At 42.6% G+C, this 26,740-nt stretch overlaps 1 protein-coding gene across 2 annotated transcripts in view; it reads right to left on the bottom strand.

Annotated features, from left to right (window-relative positions):
* The window catches only part of UBE4A (ubiquitination factor E4A), a 1,266,879-nt gene that overhangs the window by 1,100,590 nt on the left and 139,549 nt on the right, over nt 1-26,740 (bottom strand). For both annotated transcript variants that reach the window (XM_044080891.1, XM_044080892.1), the window contains exon 2: nt 19,393-19,554. In XM_044080891.1, the coding sequence (XP_043936826.1) occupies nt 19,393-19,525 (133 nt within the window). In that variant the 5' untranslated portion in view covers nt 19,526-19,554. The remainder of the gene's footprint in view (nt 1-19,392; nt 19,555-26,740) is intronic.

Below are 26,740 nucleotides of genomic sequence, written 5' to 3'. Positions count from 1 at the left end.
TGTGAGCCTGTAAGGCAATGTTATTTTAAATATTTCCTGTGGTTCTGAACTCTGATGTCACTGTGAATATATATTTAGTACTGTCTTGTTCTTTTATTATTTATTATTAAATATATTTAAACCTTTCATTGTGGCTGATCTGTGTAGAAATATTTAAGAATTGAGAGGACTTGCACATTTATTTGACGACACTGTTTGGGCCACTCCTAATAGCTTTGCTCTTGGTCAAACTACCATTTGTTATTAGTATTAATATTACACAGTAAAATTAGACACCCTTTGTTAAGGGTCCTAAAGTAGTTGATAAGGAGTGACTAGTGGCAGTTGGAATTACCTTATAGTCTGGGGAGAAGGGGGTATAGCTAAGTAAACCTGTGGCAGCTTTTCCCAGGTGTGTGTGTGTGTGTGTGTGTGTGTGTGTGTGTGTGTGTGTGTGTGTGTGTAAATACAAACTCAAGAGTGTGTGTGTCAGCTACTTGGGCAAGGACACAACACACTGGGTGGACAGACAGTTTTGCTGGAGGTCTTGGCTTGGTCACTTAGCTGAGATCTCAATCCTATAGCTGTGCAAGTGGGGAGTCTTATTGGGGATCTGGAGGAAGAGGGAGAAACCATCCCCAGACTGACTGTGGTCTCTGTGTGCTCTTAAGGGAAATTGCACTTGATGCAGAAAGCTGCATCTGGAAATACTGTGTGTGTACCTTTTATCCTCTCAGTGAATGTACCCCCGACAGGTGCCAGTGGTGAGGATTGAGGTTCCTTGATTACTGGTCCAGTGGTGGGTTATCACAACACTGTGCAAGAGGAAGCTGGAGGAGTGGATGGGGCACCATAAATTCTTACCTGGGATAGTGCCCATAACCCTCCTGGACATGGGCAGTCATCACTAAATGCAATCTTGGGTACTGACTAGTACTTGTACGGTATTACATTGGGTTGAAACGGCAATTCTTAAAATGACTTCCAGGTCAATAGCCTAGCAATCTCCTATGATCCTCAAAACCCAAAATAGGAGCACTCTCCAATGGTAGGAAAGCTCTGAAGGGCTTACTGCCCAAACCATTGATTTTCTTCAGTGTTGCACGAGCTGTGAACGGTTTGGGTACACAGAAGGTGCCCTTAAGCTCTTAAAGCTGGCCAGCCATTACATCCTGTGGTGGATATAATCCATATAGCTAAGGCTACTGCAGCAGTGTTCAAATGTTGATCATCAGAGAATACACAATGAAAATCCAGCCCTGTGCAGAACTCTATTAAGACAATGACTGGAGGAGAAAAATCAATCCCCTATCTTACAGCTTTGAAGCAGACTTCTTAGCACTGATGCACCATGCAGCCCAAACATTTCAGACAGGCATGCTAGAGATCTGAAGAGAATAGCAAATCTGAACAAAGAAAGGGCATGATGGAGTGAATGGTGCCTTTGCAATGAGAGACTGAGGCTTCTTAAATGCAGATTAAGCTTCAGATCCCTGTTTTTTTCCTATGACTAGAAAAAAGGAGCAAAATCTGGTTCTCTACTTTTGTCAAGGATGGGCTGAATGGCTGTATGCTACGAATTTGCTCTGTGCTGATGCCGTCCTGGTAAGTGGCTGCCTTTTGAGTTGCAGAAGTACTGAGAGGAAACAGGACAGGGTGGATACAAAAATTAAGAAAAAAAAACACTTTCTGACTACCTCAATTACAAACTGGTATGACATGACAGATTTCTATATTCTCTACACTGGATTGAAATTCTCCACCAATCCCATCTCTTAAAGAAACGTAGTCAGAAGAAAAAACAAACTAAACAATCCAAAAGCAGCTCACAGAGCATCCACAGACCTGTACCATGCAGTCCAACACACAAAAATAACTTGAATATTCAGAACAAAAAATAATAAAAGTAAGAGTACTTCAAAAGACTTTTACAACACATAAAATCACAGTTTAGCACTTTCATCCTGATCACAAACGTGACTTCTTCAGAACCATATGTGAATCTTAAAACACAATTTAAATATCTTTCTCATTCTATCACATGCAAGGGCATGTGCCAAACACAAGTCAGTTGACTTAAAAAAAAACATTAACTAATAACACTTTAATTAAGTTAAAATATAAAATTTGCAAGAACAATAAAAAACACTTGTTTACAGGTCCTTGTGTCCACAGTAAAGCTACAGCAAAGTATCCAAAAACAACAGGAGGACACAGGATAGGCTCCAGGTTATAACACTTTAATCTGACACAAGTGCTTTCACATCTGCTTCTTCAAGTGCATAAAGCAAGTTTTTGAAAAATATAAAATTTACCACAAATTCTTCATATGTAAAAAGAAACATTCACACAGTGAAAAATACAATATACACTATAAAAAAGCACATCCTAAACTTGATTACATCTAATTTTTAATACTGGGGCAACAGTAACTTGGTCATTCAAGCCATAGCCACAGGTCACACCAAGCTTTAACTGGCAAATCAATTCTCTTTGTTCTAATTTTAGTTCCCAGGGGATTTCCCCTCACATCATTGTGAACATCTTCCAGGAGGTCAAACCTAAATTTAGCAGACTTGCATTCCAAAGTGTTCTTAAATAATGCATTGTTAACATTGTTTTTTGCAATAGTGCAATGGCATACAGATGCTCCTATATCCTTTTTCTAAGTGTTCTTTCAGTCTTTCCCACATAGAATTTGAAGTAAACCATACAAATAGCTGAATACACCACTCCTTTGGTGCCACAATTCCTGAAGGCAAGGTATATCCTATGGGGGAAGTTGTCTAAAAGGATTGATTATATGTTGTTCCAAGATGAAGGGGCACTGTTTACATGCCCCACATTTTCGAGTACCTCTACAATCATTAAAGTTTAAAGGGCGCTCAAAAGGGTATTCGCAATTCCTTGCTGTCGTACAAACAAAATTGGGTTTATCACCAAGAATCTTAAAAATCTCACCATTCACCTTTAAAAATATTCCAATTATTCTAGACAATATTTTTAATTTTATTTGAACAAGAGTTAAAGGTGAGAATCAGTGAGTCAGTATAATCATTTCTACCCTGGATATTCAATGCCTTCTTCACTTCATGGGGTTTATGTACAACTCCTAACAAAGGGGCATCTCCAGTACCCCAACCTTTAACAACATCATTCATCTTTGATGTTATTTAAAAAACGGGGTAGGTAGTTTCTATCGAGAAACACATCAACTATTTTTTCAACTTCAGTCAAAAAAAATGTAAATTCGGAGAACATCCTCATTGTCTTTACCAGCTGATCTTTAAAAATATTTCTTCTTGGTATAATATGGGTGGCAACTTTTAAAATCCAAATAAAAATTACAAAATGAAGGTTTCCTATAAATTATTTAACCAAAACAATCTATATCATAATTCTTATATATTGTTACATCTATAAAGTCCACGCTATCTCTACAGTGGTTGTGAGTAAATTTTAATCCTTTTAGATAATCTCCCCATAGGATATACCTTGCCTTCGGGAACTGTGGCACCAAAGGAGTGGTGTATTTAGCTATTTGTATGGTTTGGTTCAAATTCTATCTGGGAAATACTGAAAAAACATTTAGAAAATTGATATATGAGCACCTGTATGCCACTGAAAATCAGTGTTAACAATGCATTATTTAAGCACACTTTGGAATGCAATTCTGCCAAATTTAGGTCTGGGCTCCTGGAAATTGAGCACAATGATGTGAGGGATGCTCCTGGGAACTAAAATTCGAACAAAGAGAATTGATTTAGCAATTAAAGCTTGGTGTGACCTGTGGCTATGGCTTGAATGACCAAGTTTCTATTGCCCCAGTATTAAAAATTAGCTCTAATAAAGCTTAGAATTTTTTTATAATATACATTATATTTTTACTATATGGATTTTTATGTTTTTACATGTGCATATTTTGTGAAAAATTATATATTTTAACTTAAGTGTAATTACATAATGCTTGTTTTTTTTTTAAAAATAAGTCAACTGACTTGTGATTGGTTCATGCCCTTGCATGTGATTTAAAGAGAAAGATATTTAAATTGTGTTTTAAGATTCACATATGGCTCTGACGGAGTCGATTTTTGATCAGGATGAAAGCACTAAACTGTGGTTTCATCTACTGTATATTAAAGTTTTCTGAAGTACTCTCACTTTTACTGTTTTTGTTCTGAAAATTCAAGTTATTTTGTTATGTCGGACTGCATGGTTCGGGATTGTGGATACTATGTGAGCAGCTTTTGTTTTGATGGTTTGGTCTTTTGAATAATTCAGGCTGCATGGATCTGGTTTATGTTACTTTCATAGGCAGAAGGGAGCCAGAACAGCTGAGGAGATCCCTGAGAAGGGGTTCTTCTACACCATTCCTATCACCAACAACATCATGCTCTGTCTCAAAGCTGTAAGCAATGGAGAGCAAAGGCTACTGCTCTTTGGGCTGTTGCTGTTGTTGAGACTAATGTAGTGTAAAATTGTGGAACCAAAGCCTCCTATGACACCTGAAACAGTACTACTTGAAATGAAAGGACGTCCACAGGAGAAAGGGTCTGGTTCTTTCCTTTTTACCAGTTCACTGCATCCAGGCCCAAACAGTAAATATCCATTAAAAGCCATGTTCTGAAAGGCTGCCTTTACCTCTTCAGCAAAGGGCATGTAATGTAACCAGGAGCAGTGCCAGCTCTCCCCTCTCTGCTTGGACTGCTGGCAGCACAGTAAGTCACATGCGCAATTAGGAAGCTATTGATATCTCAACCATGAAAATTAGCTTAGCTTCACCGTAAAGGAGGTCTCATTACCTTACATACAACCTTATCCAGTAGATCACACACAAAGTATGATGCGTCTGGTAATTCAACATTCTTACACAGATTCAAGAATACAAATGCCACACAATTCTTAGAAAATGGACAGCACATCGCCAGAACACTTGAATTACCCTTCAACTACAGTTACAGATGAGACCATCACAGAGAGAGCTCTCCACTCAAATGGCATTACTACATGGTAAGCAAAAGATAAAATTAGCTTTACTCTCCAGTTTTCAATTAGTAAATTATTGGTTGTGACAATAACCGAAGAAAAACACTGAATGTTTATTCTGGTACCTTATAACAACAGTACAGGTGCCTGAGCAAGAAAACTTCATCTTAAGGCCAACTTCCCTTCTCTCTCGTGGTCTGGAGGATGTCAGTGAACATGGCATCACCAGGTGGGAAGACAACCACCCCTTTAAGTCCCCAGAGGCATTCCTATACTTAACCTCAATATGCTCAGGAAGAGAGGTTATCTTAGACAGCTTCTTAGTCTCGCTCGTGGGCTCTTTCAGTGCAGAAGCAGCAGCTACAGTTCTCCATGCAGAGGACAGAGGGGGCTGAGATGAAACCTGACAATATGCTTGCAAATATGGAGGATGAAGATGTAGAACCAGTGTGAGCTAATGAATGTGGAATCTGTCTACGCTGAACCAGCCTACATAATGGGTAAAAAAATGGAGGAGGAGGAGAGTACAGTTGTGTAAAATCTTAGCATAACAGATGACCTTCTTTTCACTGTTGCAGTATTCTTAACATGAGGGATCCCTTGCCAAGGGTGGCCCAAAGTTCAGCAAGTATACCAAAGTCTTTAGGTTGATAAAGATACACAGTATGTCACATGTATGCTTACCTCGCTAGGCGTAGAGCATAAAGGTAAAGTCTGGATGCATCATCCTCAGAATTGACAGCCCCAGGATGAATGCCAGCCCTGGGATACCAGAGGGTAACATACACATCAAGAGGGACAAAAGACCGGGGGGAGTGAGTACTGCAACAGTGAAGAGAAGGACATCTATGGTTATGGTAAGATTTTACACAACTGTACTATGTCCTTCCATTTCACTGTTGTAGTACTCCTAACATGAGTGAGAGTGCAAAAGCTCAGGAAGAAGACCGGGAGGAGGAAGGGCCAGCACAGCCTTGTAGGAACCCATGAAGAATGCCCTAGCAAAATGAGCTCCAGCCTTGGATATCACATCCAACTCGCAGTGCTTGCTAAAGGTATGCACAGAAGACCAGACAGCTGCCAAGGAGAGAATTAGTATCCAAACCCTTGAGAAAAGCACCAGAAGAGGCCACAGCCCTAGTAGAGTGAGCTTTGACCATAGAAAGAAAGCTCTTACCATAAGAATAACAAAAGGAAATGGCTTTAGAAATCCAGGAGGAAATTAGTCTGCCTGGAAACCACCAAACCTAATAATCTAGGATGAAAAGAAACCAAAAGCTGATCAGATTTTTGAAAAGCTTTATTTTTTGTCAGAAGAAAATCCGAGTTGTTTATGCACATCCAAAGTGTGCAACACCTTCTTACTAGCAAAGTGTGGAGAAGGGAAAAAGTAGGCAAATGAATAGACTGATTAAGAGACAACTCCTTCACCATCTTAGGCATAAAAGGAGTAGTAGTACAAAGGGACACAGTCCATATGAAAAACTAAAAAAGGACGAATAGTCATAACAGCTTGAAGCTCAGACACCTGTCTGGCAGAAATAAGGGCTAACAAAAGAACAGTCTTCCAAGAACAATATTATAAGGAAGCTGAAGCTGCAGGCTCAAATGGATTGTATGTCAATTTCTCCAAAACAAAATTAAGATCCCAGGAAGGAGGTACAGGGTTCCTGTGAGGTCTAATATGAAGGATGCTTTTAAGAAACTGTTTGGCCTCAAACCTAGAGGCCAAAGGAGGAGATAAAATCAGACAAGCAGAAATAGCTGAGAGGTGGGCTTTAATAGAAGAAGAATATGCCAAACCAGCATTCAGCAATTCACACAAATAAGGGAAAACCAAACAAACATCCACAGTAAGTGGGTCCGGGTTACGAGAAAGACACCAAACAGAAAACCTCTTCCATTTGGACAAGTAGGATTTCCTAGCATTGGGTTTCTTGGCTTCCTACAGAACCAGAGGCATGTCCTCAGAAAAAAGGTGCCTATAGGGAATCAAAATCCTATCATCCACACTGTCAGTTGAAGAATGGACAGGTGGGGACGGATGAGAGATCCCTTGTCTTGTGTGAGAAGATCCACCCTTTGAGGTAACTTGTGATTGCCCTTGGCTAAATGCAGAAGGGGGAACCAATGTTGCTTGGGCCAAAAGGGAGTCGCCAGCAAGATTCTTGGGACCATCCTGTTTTACCTTGCACAGGACTTTTGGAATGAGAGGAACAGGAGGGGATGCATAAAGAAACATCCTCTTCCATGAAAAAGATAGGGCATCCACCTTCCATGCCAGAGGACATGGAGTCCCAGCACAAAATTGAGGAAGTTGCCTGCTTAGAGGGGAGGCAAACAGCTCTACTCGAGGAATACCCCACTGGTGGATAATGTCTAGAAACACATTCCTGTGAAGCATCCACTTGTGAGACTGTGTTATGGACCTGCTTAGGTAGTCTGCCACAAAATTCTGACTTGAAGAAATGTACACTGCCCAAACTGTCACTTGATACTGAATTGCTAGCTCCCAAACCTGAAGTGCCAATCTACAAAAAAAACAGGACCTTGTCTCCCCTTGTTTGCTGATGAACAACATCACTGTGGTGTTTTCTGTAAAGATCTTTAGGGGCTCTCAAGAAAACAGAGGATGGAAAGCAGTGACAGCCAACAAAAGAGCTCTTGTCTCAAGAAGAGACCAGAAGTCTTACACCTTTAAGTTTCTGAAGGAAGCCCCCCAGCCCCTGTCTGAGGTATCTGTGAACAGCTCCTGAGAGGGAAGCAAGGATTGAAATGGGTGTCCTGGATTCAAAGTCAGTTGGTGAATCCACCACTAAAAGTCCAACTTCAGACGTGGAAGAAGAGGAACTGGAAACTCTAGAGGATGAGAATGCTGAAGCCAAACTGAATTTAGACACCATTAAAGCTTTCTTATGTGCAGTTTGGCAAAGGGAAGCATAAGGATGGTAGATGCCATAAATCACAGCCCCTCAGAAATTCCCTGGCTGAAATCAAAGCCAGAAGAAGAAGCAACTGACAAAAGGAAATCAGTCAAAGCCTTTGGAGGTGGCAGGGATGCTAGCATAGGAAAGTACAGTTGTGTACACTTACCATAAATGTAGATGTTCGAGTGTATTCACTGTTGCAGTCATTACATTTGGGTAATCTGCTGGCAGGTTGCCCTCAGTCGGCCTGAATTCCAAAGTCTTGGGTCCTGCGTCGGTTGTTGTCTTCTCTTCCATGACATCAGGTCGTCAGGGGTATAAAACATGCAGTCGATGCCATTTTCTTTCGTTTTTCTTGCCCTCGATGTCAGGTGCCCCCAAAAAGGTTGCAATATTATATATATATATATATATATATATATATATATATATATATATATATATATGTATATATATACATGCAACAATATAAAGTTTACCTTCATCTACAAGCAAATACACCACATAGGTTATAGAAGATAGGGAAGGAAAGATAAACTGTAGAATGACATGGGGACGGCGGGAGGGTAACCTGGACTGCAACAGTGAATACACTCGAACATCTACATTTATGGTAAGTGTACACAACTGTGCTATGTTCGTCGTGCTTCACTGCTGCAGCCATAACATTTGGGTAGAATCCCAAAGCTATGGTTGGGAGGTTGGAGCTAAACAGCATTAGGTGCAGCTATAAGGCCCTGCAGCACTGCAGTGGCAAATCCTGCCCTGGACGTAAGAGTAGAGAGGCAAATGGTAATGCGTTGTAAAGGTGTGAACAGAACTCCAAGTAGCAGCCTCTAGAATGTCTTTGGTTGGTAGCCCTCTGAGAAAGGCTGCCGAAGTAGCTGCAGCTCTGGTGGAATGAGACCTAATGCCCTTGGGCACAGGTTTACCATGGTGTGAGTAGCAGAAACGGATGCAGTGGCTTATCCACTTTGAAATTGTCTGCTTTGAGAAAGCCTTTCCTTCTGATCCTGCAGCATGTGACACTAGTAATTGCTCAGTTTTTCTTAGAGCTTTTGTCCTGCTCATGTAGAATCTTAGCTGTCTCTGTACGTCCAAGGAATGCAGAATTCTCTCCCCTTTGTTCTGTGGATTTGGATAAAAAGTTGGCAGATGAATTGTTTGGTTAAGAGCCACACTGGAAACCACCTTAGGCATAAAAGTAGGATTTCTCCTTAGAGACACCCTGTCTGGGTAAAATATGATAAAAGGCTCTACAGCCATGAGGGCCTGTAGCTCTGAAACCCTTTTTGCTGAAGTAATTGCTAGTAGCAGGGCTGTCTTCCATAAGAACTTTATATCAGCGGTAGCGGCTGGTTCAAATGGAGGCAGGGTGAGCTTTTCTAACACATAATTGAGATCCCAAGCAGATAATGGTGATCTTCTAGGAGGCCTTAATTTTTTGGCTCCTCTAAGATACTGCTTTAGTAAGGGATGAGAAAAGATTGGTGGCTTTGTATTGTAATGAGCCGAAATGGCAGAGGCATGGATTTTGATTGATGAGAAAGATAGGCCTTTGTCAAGCATCTCAGTTAAATATTGTAATATCTGAGGAATATGTGGCCCTGCTGTACCAGTTCCTTGTGCTTGATTCCAAGCACAAAATCTCTTCCATTTGTCAGCATAAGATTTTCTAGTACTAGGCCTTCTGGCTTCCAAAATGACATCCATCACAGCTTTATTGAGAGGTGTCGTTGATATGATTACACGATTAGCCCATGCTGCCAGGTTCAGAGTCTGTAGTTGATTGTGCAGGATCTGATTGTTTTGCTGGGACAGTAGTTGTGGTCTTTGAGGCAAAGTCCAAGCTGGGTATTGAGACAAGTTCCTTAGGATTGGGTACCAGTATTGGTGGGGCCAGTCCGGGGCAATTAATATCATCCTTGGCTTCTCTTGTCTGACTTTTAGGAGGACCTTGGGTAGAAGAGGCAGAGGAGGAAAGGCGTAAACTGAAAGGATTTTCCAACTGAAAGATAGGGCGTCCACTTTCCATGCTTGTCTGTGATAAGTCCTTGTGGAGAATCTTTTCAGTTGATAATTTTGAGGAGAGGCAAATAGATCTATGTCTGGGCTCCCCCATTTCTCTGTTATCATGCTGAATACTTGTGGATTTAGTTTCCACTCGTGAGGATCCATAAGGTTTCTGCTTAAATCATCTGCCAGAGTGTTCTGTTTTCCTGGCAGAAATTGAGCTTGAAGATTTATCTGGAAGGTCAAAGCTGTGTCCCACAGTGCCATGGCTAATCTGCAAAGGGGGTATGAGTGCGTGCCCCCTTGCTTGTTTATATACCACATGACTGTGGTGTTGTCCGTCTATCAGTAGTTGTCCTGGATGAAGTAAGTCCTTGAATGCTGTTAGGGCATTTTGAACGGCTAGCATCTCTTCCTGGTTGATATGTAGATGCATTTGATTTGGTGCCCATATGCCCTGAATGCATCTTCCTGCCATTTGGGCCCCCCAGGCATAATCTGATGTGTCTGTTGTTAAGGTTTGGCTGGCAGGGGGTAGAGTGAAGGGCCATCCCATGTTTTGGTGACAGGCCTTTGCCCACCATAGAAACTCCTGTTGCAGGCAGGGGATGAGAGGAATCATTGTTTCCAGACTGTGTGAATGCTGTCTCCATAAACTTTTTAGGTACCATTGAAGTTTCCTCATATGCAGTCTTGCATATGGAATTAGTAGGATGCAGGATGCCATGAAGCCCAGAGCCTGCAGAATTTGTCTTGCAGAAGACTGGGTTTTTGTTGCCATCAGTTTGAAGTAAGTAGTCAGTTGCCTTTGCTTGTCTGGCGTGAGTTAAGCCATCTGGGCAGTTGTATGCAAGCTTGCACCCAGGAATGTTATCTTTTGAAAGGGTACCAGTTGTGATTTCTTTCATTATTGTGTACCCTAGGCATGCTAGAAGCCTTTTCACAAATGCCAGGTGTCGTAGAACAGTGTCCTTTGTTCTCTGCTTGAATGAGACAGTCGTCCAAGTAAGGCTATATTTGAATACTTCTTTGTCTGCAAAATGCAATTACTGGTGCCAGGCACTTTGTAAAGACCCTGGGCACAGTAAATAAGCAAAAGGGCAGTGCAGATAATTGGTAATGCAGTAAGCCAACCTTGAATCTGAGGTATCTTCTGCATGACTGTCTTATTGGGACATGCAGGTATGCCTCTCTTAAGTCTAAAGTCACCAGCCAAGCATTCTTGCCCAGCATGGGCAGCAGCTGTTGCAAAGTGATCATTTTGAATTTTGGAATGTCCAGGTATGCGTTCAAAATCAATAAATCCAGTATTGGCCGCCAGGTCGTGTCCTTTCTGGGTACCAAGAACAGTCTTGAGTAAAACCCTTGTCCTTTTTCCTGTTCTGGTACCATCTGAATGGCCCCCAAATCCATGAGGGACGTAACCTGTTGCTGTGCCTCTGCCCATTGGTTTTTTGGCAGGTCTGGCCAACCATTTGTCATTGTCAGTGTGTGGAAATGGAATCTGTATCCCCGTGATACGATATTCAGTACCCACTTGTCCTGGGTTATTAACTGCCAATTTTGAGCAAAAAGTGCTAATTTTCCCCCTATGGGTGCTGCCAAAAGATAAGTGCTTGGTGTAGACAGACAGAAGTCATTGTGATTGCTTTCTGTAGGTTTGCGCTTTATCTCCTCCAGATTTGGAGGTGGATGCGCCCCACTGCTTTGACCTGTATGAGTCTTGTGCCTGGTACCTGGAACCCTTAGGGTGTCTGGATTTGCCCCTTTGAGCTCTGTCTGACACAGGAAAGGACCAATTTTTTTGTAGGCCAGTGTCTACTGAATCTAGGTGGCTGCACTTGTAAGAAATCTTTTAACAGTTTGCACAGACTTAGCTTCGTCTTCCATTTTCTTTAAAACCTCTTCTGCCTTAATACCAAACAGAGAATCATGCTGTAAAGGTGCATCTAGTAAATTAGCTTTAACATGATCAGGCAAATTTTGTTCCTTTAACCAGGCATGCCTCCTAATCACAGATCCAGTAACTGCGGCCCTGCAGGAGGCCTCTAAAGAATCAAAGCCACATTGCAAAGTATGCTTTCCAACTTGTTCAGCTGCATGCAATAATTCCTGCAATTCCTTATTTTCTGCACATTCTGAAATCAACATCATTTTATGTTTCAGCAATCCCATAACATGTTGTTGGTACTTAAGCATATGAAATTGAGAGTTTAAGGCCCTGATTGCCAAGGTTGCAGATGTATAAACCTTTTTTCCCCATCTGTCCAGCGCCCTGGAATCTCTGTCGGAGGGGGTAGGGTTTTTTGCTGTTGAGGCCTTAACTCCCTTAGGACCCTGTGAAATAGTTTCAGGATCAGCAGCAGGGTTTCTAAATAAAACTTTATGAGAGTCGGGGACCCTGTAATACCTGTCAGGCTTACTGGGAGATGGAGGTAAAGAGTCCGGGGTCAGGCTTTGACTCCGAAAAAACATCATCCACAATGTCTAACACAGGGTGAATGGCTAAAGGCTTGTGCTGAGGGAGGAGGAGGAAATCCCTGAGCCTCTTTTTTGATTCTGAGAAGTCTTGACTCTCCCAGTGAAAATGCTCCCTCAAAGTATGCAAGGTTTCTCCAAATGAATAATCCTCAGGAGGAGATGCAGATGGAATAGACTCCTCAGCATCAGAATCCTCATAGGGAGGTAAAGATAATTCCTGATCAGAAGAGGAATCAGAAGAAATAGAAACCTGATCTGAAGATTCACAGTCAGCGTCTTGCCTAGGCGTCTTATCTGGAGGGGAATGGGTACCCCTGATCAAGGTAATAAGATCTTCAGCCATTTTGATCATCTGTTTTTTAGGCATAGAGGCCTGTGCACATGGCTCAGGCGTCTTTTTTTTAGTTTTAGAAGGTGTCTTTGCCTTTGGTTTTGCAGCTTTCATCGGTTTGATGCAAAAATGTTGAGGTCTGAATACACCCTCAGAAGCCAGTGCCTGCTCAGCGGCTCTGGACCCATCTGAGGGAGATACATCCGTCAGTCCAATACCTTGAGTATGCCTGACTCCACATGGGTGTCGGTAGAGGCCTGCGACTCGAAGGTAGCGGGTATCAGGGGCTGCGAAACCGCCTCACTGAGAACCGGCGACTGGCTTAGGAGAAGCTTCATAGTCAGTTTTGGATCTCGACTGCCTTTCGCTGTCCTTTTCTTTGCGTTTTTTATGCACTCTGGTAGTCGGATTGCAATCCAACGACATCTCTGGGTAGTTAAATCTGTTTCCAAAATACTTAGATGCAAAAATATACTGACGCTTAATAGTGCATTGGTTAAATCTAGCACAAAACCGACAGCCAGGCACGTTGTGATCAGGGCCTAGGCAAGGAATACAGTATAAATGGAAATCCTTATGAGGTATTTGCTTCCCACAAGTAATGCAATTATTAACTTTTTCTGACATCGGTAAAAAGCAAGAAAAAAGTTTCCCAACGGGGTACTTAGCTTTATTGAAAACTTCGGTTCTGAAACTCAAATGCGAATATTTCAGTAGTCGGCCGACCGGCACTTGCGAAATGCTTCTGCTTCGGGCACCGCGCAGCAAGAAAGACTGAAGAAAATGGCGTCAGCTGCATGTTTTATACCCCTGACAACCTGACATCATGGAAGAGAAGACAACAACCGACGCAGGACCCAAGACTTTGATATTCAGGCCGACTGAGGGCAACCTGCCAGCAGATTACCCAAATGTAATGACTGCAACAGTGAAACATGAAGAACATCAGTCTGGATCCTGCATCCCAGAAAAACATGATCTTGTGACTGGTACAGGAAGGACATTTAAATTTTACAGTGAACCCAGGCTTGCAACAAAGTGATGACCAACTGAAGGTGCTGTAAAAGAATCGCTGGACAGGAGGAAAGATCTGAATGTCCCTGAGCCTGCAAAAGGCAATCACAGGAGCTAGGCATTTGGTGAATACCCTTGGGGCAGTAGAGAGACCAAAGGACAAAGCAGAGAACTGAAAATGCCAGGAAGCAACAGAGAAACTTAAAAACTTCCTGTAAAGGGGATGAATAGGGATACGGAGGTAAGCATCCTTGAGATCCAGAGAAACCATAAAAGCCTGAGGAGGCAGTACAGGTAAAGTCGGAAGGGATAACACTCAAAGAAGGAACCTTCAGAAAGGTATTCAGGAGAGAGAGATCCAGAATAGGTCTCCAAGTGCCCCCTTTCATGGGGACCAAAAACATTGCGGAATAAAACCCCTTCCCCCTTTGAGCAGATGGAACCTCCTGAATAGTGCCCTGAGTGAAAGATCCTAAAGCACCTCTGGAAAAAAATTCAACTGGTCTTGAGGAAGCTGAGGAATGCCCATGAAAGGGGGAAAGAGGTTTCCAAACCATGAAATACCCTAGGTGAATGATGGAAAGAACCCACGAATCCTGAGTTATACTTGGACAGGAAGAGACAGAGAAAGATGGTGTGAAAGAGGAATGCAGCCGGGAAGAACCAGGTATAGTCAGACAGTACCTGGTTTATCAGGAAAGCACAGCTTCTAAGCAGGAGGGGTCTGAGTAGACTTAGCCGGGGAAGCCCTCCTACCATCCTTCTTGCTTTTAGGAGACGGTTGAGACTGCCTTCTAACAAAAGCCGGTTTACTGGGAATAGTTTCTTTGGAACTTTGGCAAAGGGAAAACAAAAAATATGTTTCAAGTCCTGTAAGTCCTTGCCTTTTTCCTGCAGGGACTTGAACAAATCAACAGCAGCACCAAACAAAAATCTGTTGTCCAGAGGAGCATCTATCAACTTAGCCCTAGTATCAGAGGATGAAGCTGTAGCCAGGAATATCTCCTCAACACAGAACCAAAAGCAGCAGTCCTAGAAGAAGCATCTGCTGCATCATAACTACATTTAATGAAATGGCGAGCTACCTGCGAAGAAATCCCTAACAGGGACAAGGCAAAAGTCTTTCAGTATCAGGAAGGTCAACCTGACAAGCCTGAGAAAGTAGACCCAAAATATATCTGGTCATATTAATCTGATAATTAGCACCCAGAAAGGCTAGAGTAGCTGAAGTATAAACCTTTTTACCCAGCCTTTAAATAGTTCTGTTATCCATATTAGAAAGGAAAAGCTTGGTAGAAGGCAGTAATTTAGAAGGCTTGTCTGATGCCATAGAGACCACCAAAGAGTCAGCAGATGGACACATAAAAGAATTTGAAGTTATCAGGCACTTTATAAAACCAATCAAGTTTTTTAGGAGCAGGGGACTGAGTCAGGGGCCTGAGACGCAGAAGAAAAGGCATCTATTAAAGCAGCCAAAACAGGAGAAACAGCAGAAGCTCTAGGAGATTCCATTTGAAGGAGCTCACAATACCTTCCCTGAAGTTCAGACACTTGGGCACAATCCCATTTAAAGAATTCCATCATCCTGGAAATAGTATCCCCAAAGGAAATCTCCTCAAAAGGAGATTCAGGACTAGCAGACTCTTCTTCCTCAGAGCCATAATCCAAAGGGGACGGAATATGACTAGAATAGGCCAGGAATTCCTTATCAGAATCCTCTACTTCCTCAGTGGATTCATGTTCCCTAGTTCTCTTGAGGGGGGAAGATGACCAAGGGGAAACAGGGACAGAGACTCCCTGAGGAGGCTTCAAGGCCAAAACAGCATTGAACACGTCCTGTGTAAAATTCTGCCATTCACACAGACAGTCCTTAGGAGCAGAAGAAATATGTTTTGTCTTTTGCTTGTTTTTTAAAGGGACGTCTGCCTTATGAAACATACACTCAGTTATTGTAGTCGGGACTTCCTCCCTCACCAGTACCTGAGGAACCCCCCCACACCTTCGGTGATAATCATCCTCTACTCCACCTGGATATCTGAAGCAGATGTCTGCAAGGCCTCCAAAGATGTGTGAGAAGTGGTCATGGCAGACAAATGCAGCACAAGAACCGGACGATCATCTGGGCTTTCACCAGGCTCAAGAGAGACATCCAGTGGAGGTGGCTTAGCCAAAGAATCTGACATGACATTTTTGTCCTCCTCCTTTGAAGACGGCTGACCCTCGGACCAGGAAGTACTCCCATAGTGTCTTTCACTAAAAGCTTTATACGCTGGTATTCAAGACAGATGTCTAGGGATGAAAGATGAATGAAGTGCGAGCACGTAGCAGTCTCTATAAGCAAAATTCAGGTTATAATCCAGTAAATTGACTTAAATCAAAAGCAACTGCAAAGAATAAGTGAATAGTCCTTTTAATTGCACAACATAGGATTTCGTCCTGCTACAAAACCAGAACTTCTTCAGAACTGAAGAAGTTCTGGTTTTGTAGGTCAATTTATTGGATTATAACCAGAATTTTGCTTATAGGGACTGCTACGTGCTCACACTTCATTGTTTTTTTTTGGGTTTTATTGTTTTATCGTTTTATAGGAATGAAAGATAACTATGTAATGTTTTTGGAACAAAAGTCTGACAAATAGTACAGGATGCATGTTTGTGAAAAGCACCTTAACAAAACAAGCACTGCTCCTGACGGTCTTTAGGGGGAATCTGTCTCCCCCACTGGCATTTACTCTTTCTCGATGACATGAAACCCTACAACAACACAAATGCAAAAGAAAAGGAAAAGCAAAAAACCCCCAATGGTGCAATTATCTGAAATGATTAGGTAAACCAGCAAATGACTCGAGCAATCATACAGACGATCAAAGATGGTGTTTGGACTATTGGCAGACAGGTTCTGAGGATGATACTTCTGGATGTCACATTTATGCCCTACGCCTAGCTCAAAAAGCATACATGTGATGTATGGTGTATCTTTAACAACCTAAAGTCTTTGGTATACTGGCCAGACATTGGGCCATCCTTGGCAGTGGGTCCCTCATATTAAGAATACTGCAGCAGTGAAATGAAAGGACATCTGGAGACACAGATGGACAGAGAGAGAGAGAGAGAGAGAAGTGTGCCAGGGGGACAACCTGTCAGAGTCCCAAGTGGGGGGAACTCTGCACAACTCTCTGCTAAAACTTGTTGTATTTTAATAACAGTGACTGCTATCTGATTACAGTCAAATGCAATACAGTCCTGAAAATAACAGAAGAGACTGGAAGCACAGAAGCAGTGTAAACACATGCTCTAACGTTCACCTGGTAGTCAGCTTTGAGAAAAAATGTCAGAACTGATGAAATCAAAAAAGAAGACTGGCCTCTGGAAGTGGTCATTTCTCATTAGAAGGCTAACCACTAACTTGGTTCAACAGCTTGTTAAAATCCTGACAAAGAGAACAGAACTGTGTGTTCTGCTCTGTTCAAAGGCAGAAAAGGTACAGACTGTTCTTGTCTACTGTCAGCTGGATACACAGGTGCTTAACTTCACACCATCAGACTAATACTCAGAGGATAGGAAAAATGCTAAGAACATGGCGATGGGGGAACAACTCAAGTCAATGAAATAACTGGAAAGTCTGACATATGCAGTATAAACATAAAGACAGATGCTGGACTCTAGCTGCAAATTTGGTCTCATGCACATGGTGAGAAAGAATGGAATGATTCACTCTCTGCTCACTATAAGGGCAAAGCTTATGATGCTGTGAGAAAAAAGGTTGCTAAGCTGGCTTAGTACATGGATGGCACAGTCCTGTCCGTCTTGCAACCATAGCATTTAGAAGATGTCAAGATACTGCAACACATCTATGCAAACCTGAAACAAACGCATTCATGTTAACCAGTTAAGACCGTCTTTAAATACAGGTCCATTCTCACTGTTATCCTCTGCAATGACTAGTGCTGGTTCCCTCAGTTATTCAGTGGCCTGCATTTCACCAAACCAGTCTCTCCTTTCCTCTGGAATGAGTGCTCCAATGACAGGCATCATTTCTCAGTCTGCAATGGGAAAATCTCCCCAAGACGTGCTGTTGTCAAAGCTGTAATAGGCAAAACTTGAGTTTTTAGGATGATGCTTATACAATTTTGAGCATCATGTGTCTTTATCTTCTTGGGAATTTTTTCTGTAGTCCTAAAAATTGGTAGTAGTTTTTTTTTTCCCCTTTCATTAAGAGATGCATAAATTTCCTTTTCAAGTCAGGTTACATTATTCTACTTAACAGATGAAGTTCCCATAACACTTAGTCTTCCTCTCCCTTTCCACTTCCAAGGGACACTGCACAAGGACTCCACTACCCAAACCCAACCAGCACATTAATTTCATGGGGTGGGAGCTGTGCATCTCCAAGCTAAACAACAGCCCTATGGCCCATTTGCTCCTGCCAATTAATTTCTCAGAAGCAAAAGTCAGATGGTAGGGAGCAGGACATCTTGCTGGTCTTTTGCAGAGGCCAACCCTTCCCCCTCTTAAGACTGTTTTCAGATTTGCCACAGTTACTAAACTGGGACAAAAGGTGAGCATGCCCAAACACACATGCACGCTCACACACACCTCATGTTCCTCAGCTCATTAGGAAAGCCTCTGTTCAATACAGCATTGGCCAAAGCAGTCATTACAAGCAGATGACAGGCCCATCTGTTGACAGGTTCTCACAAATGCTGCGGGCCTAGCAACCTCCCCACTTCCTAAGGACAAGCTAGCTGGCACTGCATGCTCAACCCCCTCTTCCCCTGACCAGTTCCTAAATGGTTGCGTGGATAATCAAACATGCTTGTCTAGGCTTTAGTCAAGATTTCATCTCACTATACCACATGGCTGAAAAAAAAAACTGTGCATAAACTTTAGTGTTTTCCTGTTACACATGGTCACTTTTTTCAACATGACTGACCCATTTCCCCTTTCTGTGACAGTCACCCTCCTACTACAGGGTACACATTTATAGATGTTCAATAACATTCCATAATAATAATTTCTCTGTGACTAGTTATCGCCTCTTTTCCATCTCTGTCTCACACACATACATGAAAAGCATAAATGTCACCATCACAGCAATTCCTTTTCCACTATATCATCCACATCTATGGTGGCCAGTGCCAGTGCCTCCCTTTGGATTTTTCTTTCTATAACTTAGCAGTCCATTTCTGACTGTTGGCTATCAATGGAGGCCACGGTGGTGCAGCGGTTAGCGTTGCTGCCTCACAGCAAGAGGTTCTCTGGTTCAATTCTTGGCTGGGGTGCCTTCTGTGTGGAGTCTGCATGTCCTTCCTGTGGTCGTGTGGGTTTCCTCCAGGTGCTCCGGTTTCCTCCCACATCCCAAAGACATGTAGTAGGTGGATTGGACACTCTAAATTGGCCCTAGGTGTGAGTGTGTGCGTGTGTGTGCCTTCTGTGGAAGGTTGGGCGCTGGGCTGACAACTCAACACTGTAAAACTCCACTGCCAATCATGAGCGGACAGGTGATCCGCTGTGGCGACCCCTAACTGGAAAAAGCTGAAAGAAGAAGAAGAAGGACTTGGCTATCAGTGCTGATACTTCAGTATATGTTCATACAAACCCAATAACAAATACCACTGGGAAATTCCTTGTACAATCCTCTCATTCATTTTTTTCTGCTTACCTGTTACGTCTTTCTGCTGCTGCTGCTGTTGCTGCTTCTGGATTTCAGCAAAATGCTTAGCATCATCCAAAGAGCTGAAGAGGGCAGCAAACGGGTTAGTGGAGATGCTGTTGTTGTTCTCCTGGTCAGTCATTTCACTTCAAAAGCCACTCCATGCATGTACTGTGAAGTAGCAGAAAATATGTGAGTGATTATGTACCAAACTCAAACAATAACAAAGACGCTATTTACCAAATTTATTAACTAGTTATAAAATTACTCCAGTTTTGTGCAAATTTATCTTCCCCTCATCACTAGAAACTATACTGCTGTATGACGGGCCAATGTACAAGCAGCCCTCTGTATGTGTTTGCCAAATCCAGCATTATGTTTTGCTGCAGTAAGTCAGCTCTATGGCCCAGAGAGACAAAGCCCTCTTTATGCCCCACTCAATCCTAGAAAAAAACCAGGACAGTTGCTGAAGGAGCAACTGATGTCTGCACACCCTACATAGGGGTAAGAGGAGAATCTCATCCACTGCATTGCTGATTCAGTCATAAGAGTAGGTTTCTGCCAGTGTATGAACCAGGGGCATACCTCAGCCTTGCTTAGGCATATGCTGTAGTCTTTATGGGAACACCATACATGGGGGTCAGGAAGGAAAGGTATAACAGTGATGTAATGCACACATCATCTACCAGGGTGGAGTTAGACCATAAAGTAAGCTCCCTGATTTCTTTATCATAAATGACACACAGCTCTTGGGAGGGGCACCTACCAAGCAATTTCCCAGTCTGGGGACAATCAGGGCCCTCCCCTAAATGTGGGTGGATGATGATGTCAGACACTCAGGCCCTTGAGAAAAGGTACCACTTTAACTTGCAAATCTGCTAAAGAGATGATGCAGTTAAGAGGACCAAAGAACATCCATATCTGCCTGGATGACAACTCCCACAGTGGGAATTGAGCAGAGCTTATGGTTGGCAGGCATAAAGGAAAAAAACACACAGAAAAAAATGCCACAAATAATTATCAATTCCTCAATCAACCTTATCTAAGAAAAGCAACATGAACTTCATCACCCCCACCCTCATCTTCCCACCAAAACATAGTTCACTCCAGTGATGTGCATGTTTGTTTTAAGACAGATTTCTCTTGCTATCCTTACAACAACTGATGAATCTTACTGTATGTTCTTACATTTTAAACAGATTTACAATGGACAGCAGTTTGCCAAGATGTACTTGGCAGTTATAAAACTCCTGAAAGACAGCATCAAAAGGTATTGTCAGTGGAGGATTTCTGCTAACCACTATCTCCTCTCCAAGGGGAAAAAAAAGGAGAGGGGTGACCAAATATAATATAGTATCCCAACAGTCTGCAGCAACACATTAAAAGCAGCCAGTTATCTAAGTAGAAGCAGATCATTACGCCAGCTAATCTAACTAATCATTGCCTATTCATTCCACAGTACCATCAAGGAACACAAAGAAAATACAGCTGTGCTAGGAATTCAGTGCAATTGTGGATGTTCAAGTATGTTCAGGTCACAGTAGTGATAACCCTTGGTACTTCTGCTGCAGAAGGCTTGATAAATATATTGATTCCAGAGCTATTCTGACAGATGTGACCAGGTACCCATCCCAACTCCATAATGGACACAGACAGGTGGGAGTATGGTAAATACTACTGCAACGGTCAATATAGTTGAACAGCTACAATTATGACAAGTTCCTGCACAACTATATTAAGTTCATTTTGTTCAGGGATGCAGTAATGGCAGCAGTTGGGAAGATGCCAAAAACTTATGGACCAGTGGGTGTCTTGCCCCGAGAAGGTCTTGCTTGCAAGTCTCTGAAGGATGGCCATGGTAAATCCTGCTCTGGCGGTGATCAGGTTACAGTGCTTGGAGAAGATGCAGCCAGAAGGCCAGGGAGCTACTTCCAAGACAAACGGAGTGCTTACCCTTTTAAAGAAGGCAGTACTAGTTGCTGTGGCTAATGTGGAGTAGCATCTCACACACAAACTGAAATGGTCTTGCCACTGAAAAAATGACAGACGGAAATGCAGTAAGCCATCCACTTACAAATGGCCTGTTTTGGATACAGCATTGCCCTCCCTACCATTTGCAAAGTCTACATGACTGACCGGTTTCCCTTTCTGCCTTAGTCCTTTCAGGGTAAAATCTCTGCTACCTATACACATGCAGGTTGTGCAACATCCTTTCTTCTTTGTTCTTTTGGGTAGGACAGAATACAGGCAGGTTAATCACCTGAATCAGAGACATTTCTCAGCATTTTACACACAATGGTAGAAATGGTGTGAAAGTATTACCCTGTCCTTATGAAAGATTAGAAAGGATTATTTGCACATGGCAGCTTGCAGTTCTGATGTCACTCTGTCATAAGTAATGGCCACTAAAACAGCAGTTCCTCAGGTCAAATATTTGAAGGGCACAGCAGCTGCTGGCTCAAACAGTGCCACAGTTAACTTCTCTATCATATAGTTGAGGTTCCATGGTGGACAGATTACATTCTTAAGGCGCAGATATAATGTCGCACTTGTGGCACAGAGTGATAAAGCCCTAAATGCAGCTCAGTCAACCTGCGCTCAATTAGCAGCTAGGGAGACTGAAGGAACAGGAGGGAGGGATGGATGTTCCCATCCTAGGAAGGAGGGCGTTTGGCATTTGCCCTTGGAAAATGTGTCTTAAGGAGATGTGGGATAAATCACCCAGGCTTGTCAGACTTAAGAGTCCCCAAGCAGGGGTACAAGAGAGACCATTTATTTTGTGTCAAAAGGTCCACAAGATGAGGTAACAGAACAGACTTTTTCTTACCATAATCAGTAGGAGGGAGAACCAGTGTTGCACCGGCCACAGGGGAGCTATGAGTTGCATTTTCTGCTTATCCTTCTTTACATCATATATTAACCAGAGGAAAGAAGAATGGAAGCATACCTCATATTTTCGCAGAATGTCCAGATTTTTGTCTCATATTTTTGGTTTGCCCCTCATAAAATGTATGGTTTCTGGCAAATCACTGATGACTGAAGTCACTAAATAATGAAATTCAATTGAGATACAGACTAAATATCATTCAGAAAATGCATGCTAATACAAAACATGTCATTCTAGCAACTTTCTAAGTTTATAAGAGCTATATTTAAAATCTGTCCCGATTTTTGAGCCTTTGCCCCCCCCCCCCCAAAAAATGTTTAGGCTTTGTCCAGATTTCTTGCTCTAAGAGGTTGAGAAGTATGAATGGAAGGAAAAGTGTAGAGAAACATATCTACCCAGCTTACTGAAAACACATCTCTTGCTCAGGTCTCTTTGGTATCTGTTGTCAAGTAAAACTACTGTAGCTGTTTTTTTTTTTCTGGAGACACAAAAAGATTTACTTCTGGGACACTCCACCTCTGAGCTGTAGCAATGCACAAAATACATCCCTGTTGAGCATCCATTTGTGACAGGCTGCCTTCTGAGAAGGGATTCAAGACACACTGAGGGTCACATCTGACTTACGAGTCAAGTACCATGCTTCCGCAGGAGGTATAAATGTCTCCCCCCACTTGTTGGTGTACCACATCACTGATGTGTTGTTCATGAGGATATACAGGGTCCCTGTCTGCCAAATCTGTCGGAATGCTTTCATATCTAAAACATCTGCCATGGTCTTTTTGATAACGGTAAGAATTTTCTTAGTTTTCTGTTGCCAGGTTCCTTGAATTTTCAGATTACATGTTTGCCCTCCCAGGTATACCTGAAGAATCTGTGCCAACAGTCTTTGTGTCTCAGCCTAGCATGACTGCCCTCCAATGAAGTTCAACCTGATGTACCACCATTAGAACTTTTTCATGACACAAGGTAGTAGGGGGATGGAGTCTGCAGGGAGTGAGCATGCTGGCACCATCTGTTTCTTACCTGGAATACTGCCAGTAGGATCATCAGGCTTGAGGATATCATGTACCTCAGTGCCCCAAGGAATTTGCTGGCAGTGATCTAATTTTGCTGTGCTATGGCAGTGCAATATTCGTCATGCCATTCTCAAGGTGAATTTCTTAACATCTGTGTCTCAGACACATAATGAATTGATTATGATCAGAGACCCGATGATAATCCTTCATGTTACACATAATGTGCTCCCCTACATCTGAATAACTTGAAGAAAGTACAGCTGTGTAAGATCTTATCATAACAGTAAATGTCCTACTTCTCACTGTAGCAGTACTCTTGGGATATCCTGCTGAGGATAGCTGAACTTCTGTCCAGCATACCAAAGCCTTGACACCTTCCAGGCATTGTACATCAAACATATGTCTTACATGCAAGGCATAAGGTACATATGTGATGTACGGGCACCTAATCCTCAGAACCGAAGTGCCAGAGAAGAACTACAGCAACCCCACAGAAAAGCAATAACATGTACATCCAGGAAGGGAAGAAGGAGGAAAAAAATGTAAAAAGGACCCCTTGGTCAAAATGGGGGAAACAAAGTAACAGGGGCAGGAGGAAAGGACACAGCATTGCAACAGTGAGAAGTAAGACATCTACTGTTAAGGTAAGATCTTGCACAACTGTGATAAATCCTTCCTTATCACTGCTGTAGCATTCTTTACTCTTGGAAGAAGAACAGCAGCTACTGGAAAGTATGTGAAGATGAAGGCACATAATAACACTCCACAAACCCATGAAGGATGGTCATGGCAAAACCAATCACTTGTAATGTTTGGTAAACTGTGAACAGAAGACTAAGTAGCAGCTTCCTAGATGGATCTAGTATCCAGACCCATGAAAAAAGCATCAGAAGAGACAAAGTACAGTTTTGTACCTACCATAAATGTAGATGTTCGAGTGCTAATACAGCTGCAGTCATAACAGATGGGGTTCTCCTGCTGTCAGGTGGGTCCTCGGTCGGCCGAATTCCAAAGTCTAGGTCCGGCGTCAGTTGTCGTCGCTTCTTCCCTGACGTCAGTGCGACAGGGGTATAAAAGAACCAGCCGACGCCATTTTCTTCAGTTTTTCTTGCCCCAGATGTCAGGTGCCCCCAGAAGGAAGGCAATACATAAAATTATGTAGTAATGCAATGCAATATAATCAAAAAACAGTAGTTGCAAGCAAATACACCATAAAAGAATACCCTAGAGGGAAGGAGGGAGGAAACCTGGACTGCAGCTGTATTAGCACTCGAACATCTACATTTATGGTAGGTACAAAACTGTACTATGTTCATCGTGCATACAGCTGCAGTCATAACAGATGGGTAGAATCCCAAAGCTAAGAAAGGGGTGGTAGGCACTAGGTGGAACTAGGAGGAGCCAAAATGCCCTGCAAGACTGCAGTGGCAAAGCCTGCTCTAGATTTGGAGTATAATGGTAGGTTGTAGTGCTTGGAGAAGGTATGCACAGAACTCCAAGTGGCTGCTTCCAAAATATCCTTGGTAGGAACTCCACTGAGGAAGGCTGCAGAGGTGGCTGTGGCCCTGGTGGAATGAGTTCTAATGCCTGTAGGTACAGTTTTGCCATGAAAGGAATAGCAAAAGCGTATGCAGTGGGCTATCCATTTTGATATTGTCTGTTTGGCTGACATCGGTCTGAGGCAAGAAAAGTTTCCCCAACGGGGTACTTAGCTTTTAAGAAGACTTCGGTTTCCAAATTTTTCGTAATCTCAGGAGCTGGCCGACCGGCACTTGCGAACTGCTTCTGCTTCGGGCACCGTGCGGCAAGAAAGACTGAAGAAAATGGCGTCGGCTGGTTCTTTTATACCCCTGTCGCACTCACGTCAGGGAAGAAGCGACGACAACCGACGCCGGACCTAGACTTTGGAATTCGGCTGACCGAGGACCCGCCTGATGGCAGGAGAACCCCATCTGTTATGACTGCAGCTGTATGCACGATGAACATCTGCCCTGGTAGAATACGCAAAACCAGAACAGTTGCTTGCCATGAAAAGAATAGCAAAAATAAATGGGCTTAGAAATCCTGGAAGACAAAGTTTGCTTAGATACCGCCAAACTGAATTTCCTGGCATGAAAGGAAATAAAAAGTTGTTCAGATGCCCTGATATGTTTCGTCTTGTCAAGGAATATCTGAGCTCTATGTAAATCCAAGACATGAAAAACACTCACACTAGAATTCTTTAGAGAAAGAAACAAAGAAAAAAAATTGATGAATAGACTGATTCAAAGATAAATCATTAACTGCCTTGGGCATAAAAGGATTGATACAAAGAGACACCCTATCCTTGTGAAAAGCCAAAAAAGAAAATGTCATGTGAGCATGAAGTTCAGAGACCCTCTTGGCAGAAGTCAGAGCCACCAACAATACTGTTTTCCAAGTACAATGCTGCAGGGAATAAAACACTGTAGGCTCAAAAGGAGATTGAATCAATTTCTCAAGTAAAGAATTAAGGTCCCAAGGAGAGGAACAGGCTTTCTTAGAGGCTGGATATGAAGGACACCTTTTAAAAATTGTTTGACTTAAATTACAAGCAAAATGTGGATTCACAGGCAGACGTGGAAATTACTGACAAATGAGCTTAAATAGGTGAACAAGCCAAACCAAAATTCAACAACTCACACAAATAAGAAAGGACTGTATGAAACCCCACAGAAAAAGGGCCCAGGTTATGCTTGAGACACCAAATAGAAAATTTGTTCCATTTTGCCAAACAGGATTTTCTAGTAGTGGGTTTTCTGGCCTTCTGCAAAACCTGAAGCATGTCCGCAGAAAACTGGTGCCAGAAAAGAATCAAACCCTATCATTCAAACTACCAACTGATGGGTGGACAAGTGAGGGTGAATGAGAAATCCCTTGTTTTGTGTGAGAAGACCTATCTTGTGAAGTAACTTGTGATTATTGTCCCTGGCCAGATGAAACAGAAGGGGAACCAGTGCTGTCTGGACCAGCACCAGCAAGATTCTCGGTGTGTTCCATACGATCTTGTGCAGGATCTTTAATAGTACAGGAAGAGGGGGGATAGGCATACAGAAACATCCCGTGTCTAGAAAAAGACACGGTGTCTACTTTTCAAGCTGGAGGACTTGGCAATTTGTAACAGAACTGTGGAAGTTGTCTGTTCAGAGGAGAGGCAACAATATCTACCTGAGGAGTACCCCACCGATTTTACAATTTCCAAAAACACCTCACTATGAGCAGCTATTCATGAGCATTTGCCCAGGACCTGCTCAGAGAGTCTGCCACCAGAATGCGCTCTGAAGGAATATAGATTGCATGAAGAACCAAGTGATGGCAAGGCTGCAAAATCCCAAGGCTGAACAGCCAGCCTGCAAAGAAGGTAAGACTTTGCGTCTCTTTGCTTGTTGATATACCATATGACTGCCGTATTGTCTGTAAAAACCTTTAGAGGACC

The sequence above is a fragment of the Protopterus annectens genome, chromosome 8.part0, assembly GCF_019279795.1.
Source record: "Protopterus annectens isolate FY-2018-M chromosome 8.part0, PAN1.0, whole genome shotgun sequence".
Taxonomy (NCBI): Eukaryota; Metazoa; Chordata; order Ceratodontiformes; family Protopteridae; genus Protopterus; species Protopterus annectens.
Note: the sequence above shows the minus strand (reverse complement) of the source record. Positions and strands in the feature narration are given on the sequence as shown.